General features: G+C 51.3%; 2 protein-coding genes across 2 annotated transcripts in view; one reads left to right on the top strand and one right to left on the bottom strand.

The window, feature by feature from the left end:
- The window catches only part of LOC138582209 (pleckstrin homology domain-containing family A member 3-like), a 274,067-nt gene extending 268,652 nt beyond the window's left edge, over positions 1-5,415 (bottom strand). The window contains exon 1 of the mRNA XM_069653285.1: positions 5,259-5,415. Within this exon, the coding sequence (XP_069509386.1) occupies positions 5,259-5,298 (40 nt within the window). The 5' untranslated portion in view covers positions 5,299-5,415. The remainder of the gene's footprint in view (positions 1-5,258) is intronic.
- An 827-nt stretch (positions 5,416-6,242) lies between these two features.
- The window catches only part of TARBP2 (TARBP2 subunit of RISC loading complex), a 178,749-nt gene continuing 170,639 nt past the window's right edge, over positions 6,243-14,352 (top strand). The window contains exon 1 of the mRNA XM_069653283.1: positions 6,243-6,444. Within this exon, the coding sequence (XP_069509384.1) occupies positions 6,395-6,444 (50 nt within the window). The 5' untranslated portion in view covers positions 6,243-6,394. The remainder of the gene's footprint in view (positions 6,445-14,352) is intronic.

Here is a 14,352-nt window from a genome sequence, read left to right as displayed (position 1 = left end):
CTAGCGTGGGGTGGTGGGCTCCAGTTTCCGGCCTTTGATCCTCCATAAATTGGGGGACAGTCTTCATGAGGAGTGCAGTCGTAACAAAAACTAAACAAAAACAACCATAACTGGTGCACCCAGCTACTGCCAAGGGGGGGGCGGCAGTGCTCGGGGGCTCTTGTGCTGTCTGTCCCCGTCCGGGTTTCTAGCACGAGTAGGTTCGTGCCGGCAGCAAGCCAGCACTGGTCTTGCGTGGGTGTGTGCTGCGCGCCCATGAGCGGGAGGCCGGGTGGGCCCCGTAGTCACTTGATGTCCTCAATGTAGTTTCCTCGGTAGTGATGTATACTCTTGTGATGGTGTACAGTGCTGGGTCAAGGGCAGTAGTGTCCAGGTGTCGGTCCGTCGCCCCTTGTGCTTTCGGTTCAGTTCTCGTGGGTGGGTTCAGGGGGGGCGTCCGCCAGGTTATTATGTTCCAGCCACATGGTGGCGGCGGCTGGAGTTTCCAGAAATATCGCTCTCCCCTTATGAATCACTTTCAATCTGGAGGGATACAGCAGCATATATTTTAGATTTAGTGGTCTCAATCTAGCTTTGATTGGGACAAAAGAGTTCCTTGCTCGCTGTACTGACTGCGTGTAATCAGGGTAAATGGTGACTTTCGAGTTATCCCGCTCTATCTCTCCACCCTCTCTCGAAAACTTTAGGATCACCTCACGGTCCCGGAAATCAAGGACTTTCGCTATGATGGGGCGAGGAAAGGAGCCTGGGGGGGGGGGGGGTTTCTTCTGGAGCGATCTGTGGGCCCTTTCGATGGCGAAGCCCTGGGAGAGTTTTTCCGCCCCAATTTCCTGCTGTATTAGGGATTCTATGTAGGCCGTCGGGTCCGTGATCTCGGCTCCTTCGGGAATACCCAGTATCCTAATGTTGTTACGCCTAGCGCGGCCCTCTGCCTCCTCCGATCTTGCCTCCAAGTAGCTCACCTTCCTCCGAAGGTCCGCCACCTCAGCCTTGAGGTCTTGTGTGTCCTCGGCGATGTCCTTCTGGACGGTTTCCATGTTGGTGACACGTTCCGTCAGATTGTGGGCATCTTGTCTTATGAGTTGGATGTCAGCCTTCACCTCACCAATTTTCGTGTCAATAAATGTCCTTAGGGCAGCAATCGCCTCGAGTACCTGGTTGTCCTTGTCGCGTTCCTCCGGGCTGGTCTGCGGAGCTGTACGTTTAGGCGTGGACTGGGCGCCCGGGTGGGGTTTCGGGGTGACGAAAGGATCCATAGTGGCATTCTTGGCCTTGCCCCTTGAGGTAGACATTACAGAGTCTCTGGTCCCCTTTGCCTGTTGTAAGTGTCCGGTCGTGTGGCTCTCCCCAGCCTGCTCTCCGTGCAGCCCACGGGGGGCGCCTCAGCAGGTTAATCCGCCTGCGGATCGACCCGCTTTGTTGTTCGGAGACGAGGCCCTAGTTATGTTCGTCAGGATGGGGCGTCGGGCTAAGCCGGGGAGCGTCTTCAATGCTGGTTCCGGAGCGCGGTCCCCCGCGTGTTGTTGCAGTGGGCCTCGATTGCCAGGGGGCCCGATATACCAGTTCAGGGGGTCCCCACAACTTCCCCCGCTACGATCCGGAAGGGTCCCAGCGGGCGTGCCTCGGCGGGAGCGGCTCCGTGCTCCGTCCGCCGTGGATAGAGAGTCTTGCCGGGAGGGTCCTGGGCCCCCCAGTGGTGTACTGTTGGGCAGCACCACACGGTTCGACCGGTCCCACCTCTTTGTTGGTTTCGCTCGAACAGCAGGGAGTGTGAATGCCTGACTGGTCCCGGGGAGAGGTTCAGGCTCACTCGGGCATCGAGGCCGCCATTTTGGATGTGCCGCTCGGAGAGGGGGGGGAGCCGGGCAAAAGCGCCGTATCGGGGCTCCCGAGCTCCGATTTTTGTCGAGAACAGCTGCGGAGCACGGGTCTTCGCCTCAGCTTCGGTTAGGTTGTCGGAAGGGCAGCCCAGCAAACTTGAAACACCTAATTCAGGATCAGACTACGGGGCTTGGCCGGAGCTCGAAAGTTCCGCGTCCTCACTCCATGAGCACCAAGCCACGCCTCCGATAGGAGGGATGCATACCATCAAATTGGACTACATAAAGAGTCGAGACACCTGACTGCATTCATAAAGCTGCTTGGGACATATCAGTTCACCTGCATGCCTTTTAGTCTATCGTCAGATGCCTCGGCTTTCCAACGTATGATGGACTCACTTCTTCAGACAATTGGTAACTTAGTGTATTTTCAGGGCGATATACTAGTTTACGCAGTTGATGTTAAGACGCATGACAGAGTGCTCCGAGAGGTGCTGATGCGACTAGAGGAAGCCAGAGTATGACTATGATTCGACAAGTAAGACCTAGGCGCAGATGAAATGAGTACTTACGGTACAAAATCTCGAAGACAGCAGAAAGACCTGTTCCAGGCCATCGTGAAAGCACCAGCTCCAATCAACAGAGAAGAAATTAAATCATTTCTAGGAATGGCCGAGTACTACACAAAATGTGTGCAGAATTTTTCAGAAACCACAGCCTCCATGCAGGAACTGATGAAAAAGGGGTCAGAGTACCACTGAGTAGCAGAGCAACAGAAGGCGTTCAAAAAGGTAAAGAATTGCATTACCCATGCCCCCTTTCTGCAGCTGTTCAACCCTCAATGGAAGACGATCATAACTACAGATGCCAGCTCATACGGACCGGGGGCAACGTTGACCCAATGGAAGGGTGACGTGGAACAAGTAGTGGCATTTGCCTCGAATGCACTGTCACGAGCCGAGATTAACTATTCCACAGACAAAAAAAAGAGATGTTTGCATGTGCATGGGTTGCAGAATACTTCTGAACGTACCTGTGGGGTACCAAATTTCAATTGGTGACAGACCACAAGCTGTTGGTGCACATGCTTATTCCTGGAGGGACGAGGACGGCCACCACCCCCGCCTTACCCTCATTGCAGCCAAACTGCAGGAATACACCTACAAGGTAGTACACATCCCCGGGTGGAGAAATGCGCAAGCAGACTGCATGTCCATATTGCCAGAGCGCAGTAACACAGACAACTTCCTGAAGGATGAGTGTGTTGTGGCCTCGCTGGGAGTTCTCCGAAGCAAAGAATACTTAGAGATGAGTGAGAAACACTGGAGAGAGGAAGCCGCCAGTGGCAAAAATAACAAAAATCATCCATTGGGTTTGGAATGGCTGGCCTGACGAAAGAACAGTCCTTGAGGGCCTGAGGCTGTACTGGAAAGGGGCAGACGAAATGTTTGAGGACAAAGGGATGCGGATGAGAGGAGACCAAGTTATCCCACCCATGGACTTGAGGAGAACCAACAAGTGCAGAGCCCATGCAGGGCACCTGGAGAGCAATATGACAAGGAGAAGGGTGAGAGAGTTGTACTGGTGGCCAGGCATGGACCAAGGTATGAGTCATGACTGAAAGGTACCATTAATGCCTCAATAGCAACAAGAGGTTGAAAGTGAGACAGGCACAACTACACCAGACAGAAATCCCAGACTGTGTGGCAGAAGCTAGGACTGGACATCATAGGTCCACTGGCGCCCATGAAGCCTGAGCACAAGCACAGGATAGTGTTCGTCGACTACTGATCAAAGTGGGTGAAAGTTGATTTTGCCCCGGACCTCACGCCCGCCACAGTCATAGGGGTGTTGAAAAATATCTTCCAGAGGGAAGGACTGCCAAAGAAATTAGTCACTGACAACGCTGTCCAATTGATTTCTCACGAGATGGACATGTTTCTAAAGGACAACATCCATCAGATAAAAGCAGCGCTGTACCCTCCCCAGGCCAATGGCTTGGTGGAACGGGCTAACAGATTTATGAAGGGGGCGATGCAACTAGCCATAGCATCAGGGATGGACCCCTATTGCACAATCAAGGAAGTAGTAGCAGCCCATTGGTTGACCCCCAATGGGACTACCAATGTGTCCCTGTTTCGACTGCTAAGAGGACACAGAGCGGCATCCCCCTTGGTTCCTCCATAGCAGGCACAAGTAGAGGAGGTTGACATGGAAGAACTGGTACGGAGAATGAAGACAAGCAAGAAGCTCATGAAAGAGTGGAACGACAAAAGAAGAGCTTCCAGGACCAGTGAGGCATGTGAAGGACATTGGGTGAAGATAAAATTGTCACATAAAGACCCCGTCACAGGGTCCAAATTCAGCAGACCCATCAGTGTGTGCCAAAGGGGTACCAATCACATGCACACTCAGGATGGGAGGAGTTGGAACTTGGAGCAAGTGGCACTGTTTGAAAGAAGCCTCAGGGAAGCACCATATCCCACAACTCAGGACCATATGCACGACACCCACGAGAAAGGTGAAGAAAGAGGGGTTATCAGAAGTCCACCAACCCTGAGGAAAGAAAGAACAGGAAGTCCGGGTGAGGAAAAGGAGTATTGCCCAGCACCCCAGGAGAGAATGGACTGGACGCCTGAAGTAGAGGACCCACAAGGGGAGGAAGAGAGCAGAGGTCATCCCTAAAGGGAGAGAAAGAAAGCAGCATGGGTCATAGACTATATAACGAAGTAATACCATGCGGTTTTGTCTCCCAACAAAAGGAGGTAAGGAAAAACGTACTCTTGCAAAGGAGGAACCAGACAGCAGCGCTCTTGATGAGCATTCACAGCGCGGCCTAGCAGCGCACAGACTGCAGCCCCAGCGTCTCTGAAAAGAATGCAAGCCCCTCCATCCCAATTGCCATCCAACCCCATCATAGACCCCCGTTTGGTGTTGCCACCTGCCACGAACCAGTGAGGTAACTGTGCTGTTCTAACTGCAAGTTGGTAATAAAGGCCACATTCACTCCAGCTGGTGTCTGAGTAATTATTGTGGAGCCACAACAGTATACTTCTTTGAGCAAAATAGAATTTACGGACTCGTTTGATACCAAATATATCAAAAAAGAATACCCTACACTTTAAAGACTATGAAAACTGGGAAGCCTAGTCCTTCTCATGAATACCCCCACATCTTTGTTTTATTCAGCACCGAGAGCAAACATAAAGTTCAACATTCATTGCTTTTCCCCTCGGCCCTTGTTACATCACTCTTTCCCGTCTGTCTTCACAGACATCATACCCATTTCGTGATGACTCTCATAATCCCTAATGCAATTATCCGATTTCATCCCATCTTTTCTCCTACTCTAAATTTCGTACTATAAAATGCTTGGTCCTGTTGTCCCACATGCACAGACCCAGTGCTCCCTTAAGAGTGTGCTCGCCACCCCTTTACCCGTCAGGTAGTTTGTCCACTTCAGTAACGGCCCCTCCATCGCCAACAGCTCAGTAGCCGAATCCCTTAGAACTCATAGGGAGGCGGACACTGCCTTGTATCAGCCAATCATCGTCACTATCCAAGTGCCGGCTGGAGGCTTCAGAACCACTTGCCAACCAACCACCGCACTAGGTCTAACTCTTGTTCCCCTATCGACCAGTCAACTTACAGTATTCGGCATCCGGGCGGGTGCAATCCTTAACTCCCTTCGCAGCCTCTACCAATGAAAAGGGCCAAATGTGGAAATAACTACGTTGTTTAATAGTAATCGAAAAGGGACACATAAGGGCACATAGTAACAGCAGCTGCACGGGGGCTACCTTAGCTACGCGATTTTCCATTCACAGGGAGGAATGGTACAAACCAAAACGACTATTGTTGTGACGTTTCCGACGTGTCCGTCACGTTTGTTGGCTGCTGGACCAACACTCTGAAACCGCCTCAAACATATTTATATTCCTCGTTGATTACAAGAACCAAATAGCGGCAAGAAAAAGATATACAAAACGTAATAATGCAGTTATAACATCGGCACGTTTATACAACACATAATCAAAAAGGCACCTGTGAGGTTTTCAAAGCCGTTAAGAAGAACATTTCGAAAACTTTACATTGCCGCCTTTTTAGCCCATAAATGTCGTGTATACTGGCCGTCTTTGTACGGCTACTGGCCAACTTGACGGGTTGACCTGACACACCGCACTGTCGAGAGCACTTTATCTTGCTGACAGTTTTGATCTGTCAGTGGGGGATGTTGGATACCAAGGCTGATATTTTCTCACTTATATTCGACTGACCCTAAGATGGCTACCAGTGTGACAAGCTCTCTGCACCGCCCTTTCTCCCCGATATGATTGGCAAGTAGAAGCCTTTCAACTCAGAAGCCTTTCTGCTGCCGGGTTGTAGTACTGTAATGTATGTGGATATTGTAGTTCTTGGGCGAATCAACCATAGGGCCCGACGAGATTGGAGAACTACACATCCCGGCGCACCTTGCTTAGGAGGCTGTCACTGACGCCACACGTGTGTGAGGGTCCCAGCCTTTGTAGCTGGTTAGCGCAGGGTCGGGGGAGGAGGTCTCGGGGACGGAGGGAATGAGTGAGGAGGAGGCCTTTGGGACCAACGACTGCGCCGGGGAGCCCAGGTAGGTGGAGATTAGAATGGTCCTCCTGTGTATTGTCTTTGACCTGGGAGTTTAGTTTTCAGAGAAAAAGATCACTCCCCGTACGTTTAGGTAGAGGGTGGTCACTACATCGTTCCCTTACAGATTCAGCATGGAGGTAGCATATCATAGCAACTCCATCACAGGTTGTTGATAGTATTGGGCAAGCCAAGTTCATTCATTGCATGCATGAGAGACAACAATGTATTGTGCTGGGAGGACACTGATGATTTTAGTATTTTCCTTTGATATAAACGGGGCTCATCAGGGTAACTACTCCCTTGCATTTCTTACACAGAAGAGTTAGAGCATAGAGCAGTGTCCTTCCTTGCAAATAAGAATCTGAGAAACGGCATTACCTCTTCGCCCCAGTTGTTACATCTGAGGTCCCAACCTCCCCGTGAAGCATCCTTTCAATAACCTGGGCATTTGTCCATTATCACCCATTTCTCATTCTTGCCAGCCCCTTTCCTTTCCCCTCTAGTAAGGTGCTGAATGAGACATTTTCCTTTGGTTTGGCGTAACAGGGCCACAGATTTATTTTCACATATATACAACCACAACAAACAGATATTGAAAATATTTCCAAAGATGTAGCAACTGCTCCTTGTCCTGCTTCCCCCTTTTTATCCATGCCCATTGCAGGCCCAACTCCCCCAAGACCTTCGAGTCTGAGAACCACCTGCCCCTGCAGGTACTTGTGGACTGGGGGAGTGCCGTTTGTTGGGGGGAAGCTGAGCCCCAATTGCTACCGCCAGACACCCCCGCCATTTAGGTTCCCAGGAGGCGCTGTCCAGAATGGGAGAAGCCCCTTCCGGTTTGGCAATGACTCATTCGGAGTCTTTCTCTTATCATTGGTCGCCACAACACCGCCGTGCCAAAGGTGGGTTACCGCCCACCGTGGCTCCCTCCTCTCCTTGCTTATAGTTCCAGTAGCTTTGTGCACACATTCCAGAAAAACAATTCCATTCCAGCGCCGACAAATGCACTCCATAATACTCTGTGTTTTTGAAGTTGATCAACCCATGTCTGATATGTTGAAAGCCCCTTCCTTTGCAAAATTTTTCCATCGCACAATTCAACTTCCTCCTTGAATTCTCCATGGCTGCAGGACTCTCGGCACCCCTCCATTCATGCCTCGGAATGATTTCTGACCACACAATCTCGTTCTCCCCCATTTCAGCCAATAACTCCTGTAAAGAAGACATAATTTCTCTCAGCAGGATCACCCTCCCTAGACTCGCCAGGTCATTGCCACCGAGGTGCACCACCAACACATCAGGCTTCCGCTGTTTACTCAGGAGTCTGCGCATATGCCCACTTGATATCTGGCACTCCATGCCATTGCACCCGGTACTCCCCGGCGGCCAACTCCTCTTGTTTGGCCGTCCATCTTGCCCCAGCCCTCGACACAAATGAATGGCCCACCACCCAGACGGACCATCGCCTTCCTTTCGTCGATGCTACTGAGAGGAGATAGGGAGGGGAACCGTTAATACTACATTTTTTCTGTCCTGATATACCTTTTAAAACAACCAGACCTCCATGCCCCAATCTGTTTGATTGCCTTTGCTCCCAAGCCCATCCCTGCTGCTGACGTGGCTGCCCCTATCCTGAAGGAATGCGTCCCGTAGACCCCCCATTGAAAACCCTGCCTTCACCATTATCATGTCCATCACTCTTTTAAATTGAAAAAGGCTCAGTGCTGACCCATCACCATGCATTAGAAAAGGCTCCCCATCTTCCGTGCGGATCCTCCACTTCAAATACGTGACTACACAGCCCACTGGACAAACCGGGCTGGCCTGTGTGCCCCCTAGCGTGATAGTTCTGCCCTTCCCTGTTTGGTCCGTCTTGGATTTCCTCAGAAATAAGTATACCTGCTCGCCCTTTACCCATACATCGCACATCCTTAGAAAACCCAGACCTTTACCTTTCTTCTTGATTATCTCATGCAATTTACCAACATCTATGGGCTGCCTTTCATCAGGCTTGGTTTGCACCTGCTTGGTCCAACCCTTCATGGCCATGACAATGTAATGCTCCTTCGTGGGATCGGGCCTGCCCCCCAATTTGTAGAAATGTGCAATAGCTGCCAAATGATAAACAACCCAAGATCTGGACCTTCCTTGCTGCCAACACCATCCCACAAAGGCCTGCACAGGCCTTTCCTTTTCACTCTCAGGGAAGGTGCTGTTCTGAAAGGCTAAAAATCGTTCCCAAAATGCAAACGAGAAAGACAATCAGCAGCAACATTATTCACCCCGGGGATATGCCTTGCCCTGACCTCTGCATTGAGCTGCAGCAAGCTCCTTGTGAGTTCCCCGAGTAGCCTCAGCGCCCTGCCATTCCTGCTTGTACCCTGGTTGATAATCTGAACTACTGCCAGATTGTCCGACCAGACCATCACCTTGTCCTGCAGCTGCTCGGGCCAGAGCTTGAATGCCTCCACTATTGGGAACAATTCTAACACCGTAATGTCCCTTGTGATCCCCCCTATCTGCCATGATGTCGGCCATGCTTGCACGCACCATCTCCTTCCCAAGATGGCGCCGAACCCGACTGCCCCTGAACAGTCGCTAACCAGCGTCCGGCTACTGCCATGCCCCAAGTCCTCTCTCCACAGCAACACCCCATTAAAATTGTCCAAAAATGTATTCCACATTTTAAGGTCCTCTTTGACCTCAGTCCCCAGGCGCACATGCTGCCCAGCATGCTGTAAGCCCACAGTTTTTAGCTTGACACTTCTTGCAAACGCTTTTCCTGCTGGGATCACCTTGCCTGCAAAATTCAGATTGCCCGCCAAGGACTGAAGCTCCCTCAGCGTCGCTTTTTCCTTGCCCAACATTGCTGCAATTACCTCTTTCAATTTCACCACTTTGTCTTTTGGCAGCCTGCATTCCCCAGCCACCGAGTAAATTTCAATTCCCAAAAACACCAATGCGGTAACTGGTCCCACTGTCTTCCCCTTGGCAAGTGGTACCCCAAATTCTTTCATCAGCCCCTGAAATACCACCATGAGTACCTCACAGTCCTGTGTTCCTTTTCTCTCAATAAAAAGGAAATCATCAAGATAGTGAAGTATCCCCCCCGACCTTGGACTTTTGTCTTACTGAAAATTCAAGGAAGCGGCTGAACTTTTCAAAATATGAACATGAAATTGCACACCCCATCGGTAAACATTTGTCATTAAAGTAATCATGAAGAACCTTGAAACCTAGCAAATGATAGCTGTCCTTATGTATTAGTAACAAGCGAAATGCTGACTCTGTCTGCCTTCCCCATGAGGGCTCCCCCTGCCCCCCATGGCTTTAACCAATTCCACCGCCTCATCAAATGATGTGTAGTGAACCCTGCATTGCTCCCCCGCAATGCCAACATTAACTGACTCTCCCACTGGAAAAGACAAGTGCTGGATCAACCTGTACTGTCCGGCCTCCCTCTTGGGTACCAGACCCAGAGGACACACTACCAAGTCTCCAGTGGAGGCGAGGCGAACGGGCCAGCCACCCTCCCCAATTGTAATTCCTTCTCGACCTTCAGCGCCAGAACATCGGGCATTGCCAAGGCTGACTTCAAATTGCAAGCCTCCTTTGGCCCAATGTGCCCGTTGAAAGGAATCTTAAAACCCCACCTGAATCCTTCCCACAACATTTTTGCATCCCCCTTCTCACGATATGCATTCAGAAATGGAACCATGGCGAGTAAACATATTGCTTTGGTAATTGTGTTTTAATCATGCTTGCTTTTTTCTTTGTGCTGCCCTTTGCCTTTCCCTCTCTGCTTGAGGAGCTGTGCCCCCCTGAGCTTGAGCGCTTGGTGTGTTTGAACCTGCACGCATTTCCATAGGTGCACTTCCCCTCTGCAAACAACCTGCATTCAGGTAACTACCCCTGGTAGATGGAACGGTTGTTCCAGGAGAAGTTCCCGCGAAAGGACCCCCTGCCCTGAGCTGGTCTTTCGCCCGGAACCTTCTCGCCAACTGGCCTGGGTAGTACCATCTATGTATCCACCCACATCATCCCAGGTCATTGCTGGCCATACCTGCATCTTGAGCCTAAAACTCCCGTCATAATTGATCCATGCATCGCCCCCATGTTTTAAATACTGCTCATGAATATATTGCTTGTATGCAATCATTGCCACCCCGCCCTGTGGGAACTTCTCCAACATGATGGTGGCATACACCCGGAAAGCCCTCAACCGATTATGAATAGTGAGCTCAACCTTAGGCCTTTCTCTCTCCTTCTTCTCCTTTTCAATTTCCGTTGGTTCACTGAACCCCTGCCCCACAGGTTCCATTCCTACCAACTCCAAAATATCCAGAAACTTTTTCCTCCATACCCGCTCTTTGTATGCCAGAGGGAAGTGCCAAGCCAGGGAATTTATCGCCACTCTTGCCAGTGCAAATCCTGGCATGGGCCTCCTATATACTGTGGCATTGCTAGCCACCTCCTGTCCCTGAATTGCGCTGGGAGCCCCCCTGCCGCATCTGTCCGGCCATCCAACACCCCCGGCATCCGGACATTGTTAGCCCATGCCCTGCTAGACCCTTGTGAAGTAGCCTGTGCCCCCCACCATGGCGTTCCCCCGAGCTGAGGTGTTTGCCCCTTGTGGCCCTTGCCCCGTTCCACTACTCTGCCCAGGCCTCAACCCCAAAACGGGCCGACTCTCCACCAGCCCCCCTTGCTGTAAAACCATGCTTTCCCCTTGCTGGTGAATTGCTTCAGCCCCCCTACCCACTTGGTTAAAGGCATTATTATTGTTACAAAGCATCTGTCCATTCGCTCCTGTTCCCCATGCTTTCATACATTCCATGAACATACCTTTAACCATCTCCAAGGTGGTAGGACCCTACGCTGCTACCGCCGGTGTGGCTACAGGTGAGCCGCAAGGACCTCCCGTCTTCCCTGGAGCCTCAGCAGGCAAAGGCGCCGGTGTGGCTGCAACCTCCTGCGCCCTCCCCTTCCCCTTGGGGGTGGCTTTGTGCTTTCGTGCCGCCTGCTGCTGGCTGTCCTTGGCCTTCTTCAACATCACCCTTTTTCTGTTGCCAACTGGTTCTTCATCTTCAGAAGCTCCTCAATGTCCTGGCTCTCCCTCCTGGGAATGTACCTCCACCCACGCCTCCTCAACCGGCGTTGGTGGAAACAAGAGAGGTGATCCGGACCCCTGGCTGCGCCCAGCCACTTCTGCCCCCATCTGTGATGCCATCTGTTGCATCCAATTCGTGCCGTATCTGTCCTCAGCCTTCGGAGCCATTGCTAGGAATGCCTCGAGATCATCCTTCTGCTGTTCTTCCAGCCCCCTCTTTCCTTGTGCTTCCATTTCCTTTCCTCTCCGACGAAGTGTGGCTCGAGCCACATGTAATTGTCCTCACTGAGTCCGGTCGCTACCCGGAGGCCTGCTCCAAAATATTTGCCTTTAGTCCGCTCTGCCCCCTTGCTTTAACCAGACTGCCCACTGCGAGGCTCGAACTCCACACACACTGCCCTCTGTGAGGATCGAACTCCCGACCCTCGGATTATGAGACTGAAGCGCTGGCCACTGCGCTACAAAGGCACAGCGAGTTTTGCGCCCCGGCACTGCTTACGTTGTTGTGCGAGTCCAGCGGCCGTCCGCTGAAGCCCTCTTAGAGCAGCTCCAAAATGCCGTACGAGGTTTCAATTCAGACGCGGGCCCTCAATCACCTCTGCTCCTCCTTAGTTGTGGTGCTTGTCTCCCTCGCCTGCGCCGCTGGAGCCCCCTTAGCTCGGCTCCTAATGCCGAACAATGTTTCAACTTGCCTCGAACTTCCTGGGTGTAGGAATTACGTTGCGTGTCGCCCTCTGCTCCGATCTCACAGCTGACCGATTTCCGGTCCGTGTCGCCTACTCCGCGCTGGCGTTGCTGCTCTCTGATGCCGGCCCGCTGCCTCTTCATGGAGGGTTGCGCTTCTTCTGATTGACCGGTGCCCAGCTGCTGGAAGAGGTGCAAGTGCTCCTCTGCGGGCGCCCGCCGCTTATAAAGCCCCAGCTCCTCCCCTTTCCTTTGTTGCCCTTCACAGGCTTTTGCAGCGCTTTGGCGCTCTTTTTTTGCCTCTTGCCGCCCTCTCCCCTACACCCTTGGGAGGGGGAGGGACGAGAGAGCGGAAGGAGGAAGACCCCTGCCCCGGTTATAGGGGTGCCTCCTCCATTTTCCTGCGGGTCTCCGTTCGTCACCTTCATCCACCATGCATGGCCAACCCATCTACTGCGAGCATAAACCGCTCCAGCCATCACAATGTGTCAGTTTTAATTTTCCTGCTATCCAAACAGGATCCATGTATGGATGGGTGGCTTCGCTGGGCCTCCTACTGCTTTGTCTACCCTCTGCCTGCTGAGCTTGGAGGGGCATCTGTATTTAGCCCTTCTCCTTGCTCCCCAGCCTGGGCTGTGGGTGCATGAGAGTTCAGGTTGCTGCGGGGGGTCTGGTTCAGAATGTTCTGGTCCTCGGCAGCCCGGCGTGGCGGTTTATGCCAGGTGTTGAGGTACCTGCTCTGTCCTCAGTGCAGTCCTGAAAGGACCACCGGACACAGTGTGCTTGTTACCTGCGCTGTGAAAGGCTCATGTCACATGGCAACAACCATGTGATGAGCAAAGAGAGCATAGTTCAGGCTACCCCTCCCTTGAACGCTCAGGTGGTACTTGGAAAAAAGCTAAGCTAGTAACTATTTAGACTAGCCATAGATGATCATACTGGCAAGTGTAGGGAACGTGGAAAGGCCAGGAGAAGCGGAACTACCTCTTGGCCTTGTTACCATTTGTGCATCTGGTATCCAGGGGAAGGAAGTTCCCTGGTACTAACTGTGAGCTTGGAAACGCCAAGAGCAACGAAACAACCTCTAGGCCTTGTGAACATTTGTACATCTGGTATTGACTGTGAGCTTGGAAACACCAAGAGCGACAAGACAACCTCTTGGCTTTGTGACCATTTCTTCCTGTGGTTACCAGGGGAAGATGCAATACATTGATATTGACTGAGAGTTGGAAAACCAAGAGAACTACCTCTTGTTTGTTTGTGAACATTCTGATAAAGTGGATGAAGCCATTTCTTCTGTTACTTGTTGAAGAACCTTTTTGTATTGAAACTGTGAACTTTCCCCCCTTTCTGCTGCATCTGGAGCAGTGAAAAGAACACTGGTCATTACTCTGAAGAAGGGAGTCATTCCTCTGCAGTTAGGAGTCCCAGTTTCCCATTTGTATATAGGTTTAAGTGTAAGGGTCGGATATAGGCATTTTGGACACAGTATGGTGGACTTTGGACGTTCTGACAGTTTCCATAGTTTTGTTTGAGGCATGGAAACCTCAGATTTAGGGAAGGGTAGGATTTTCATTTTCTGTTTAAGAAAAAGGCTATTAGACACTAAAATGCCTCCACTGGGTCCATGTCCTGCTTCTGGCTCCTTACAGCTTCCATGGATCCCAATACGCGGGTTGTCAAACAGAAGCATGTGTTATCTGGAGAGGATTTGGCAAGTTCCTGGACTTCCTCGTCTGGCAGGGACTGGCCTGTCTATTGGAAGCACCAGAAGGCGCCTAAAGTGTCAGGCAAGAGGGTTCCATGTAATAATGTCCCGTTTAAAAAAAAAATCACAGAACAACCCCCAAACGCTTTTTTTTTTGTTTGTTTTTTATTTTCTTTCAAGGGGAGTGGGGGCCCCCACAACCCACACTCCCCCTGTCCCTATAAATATATGGTCACCTATATAATGTCGCCACAACCTTTTCCTGGCAACATTATATATGGCGACCATATATATATTACACAGCCCGCGGTAATGGCTGTATAGTAATGGTTAAGTTGCTAAACTCCTAGGAAGAGCACTTTTTCGGCGGCTTATAACTTCGCTCCCTCTAGACGAATCCTCATCAA

The sequence above is a fragment of the Ambystoma mexicanum genome, chromosome 3q (genome assembly GCF_040938575.1).
Source record: "Ambystoma mexicanum isolate Mex_15411 chromosome 3q, UKY_AmexF1_1, whole genome shotgun sequence".
In the NCBI taxonomy this organism is placed as follows: domain Eukaryota; kingdom Metazoa; phylum Chordata; class Amphibia; order Caudata; family Ambystomatidae; genus Ambystoma; species Ambystoma mexicanum.
The sequence above is the reverse complement of the archived record's forward strand: the minus strand, read 5'-3'. Positions and strand labels throughout refer to the sequence as shown.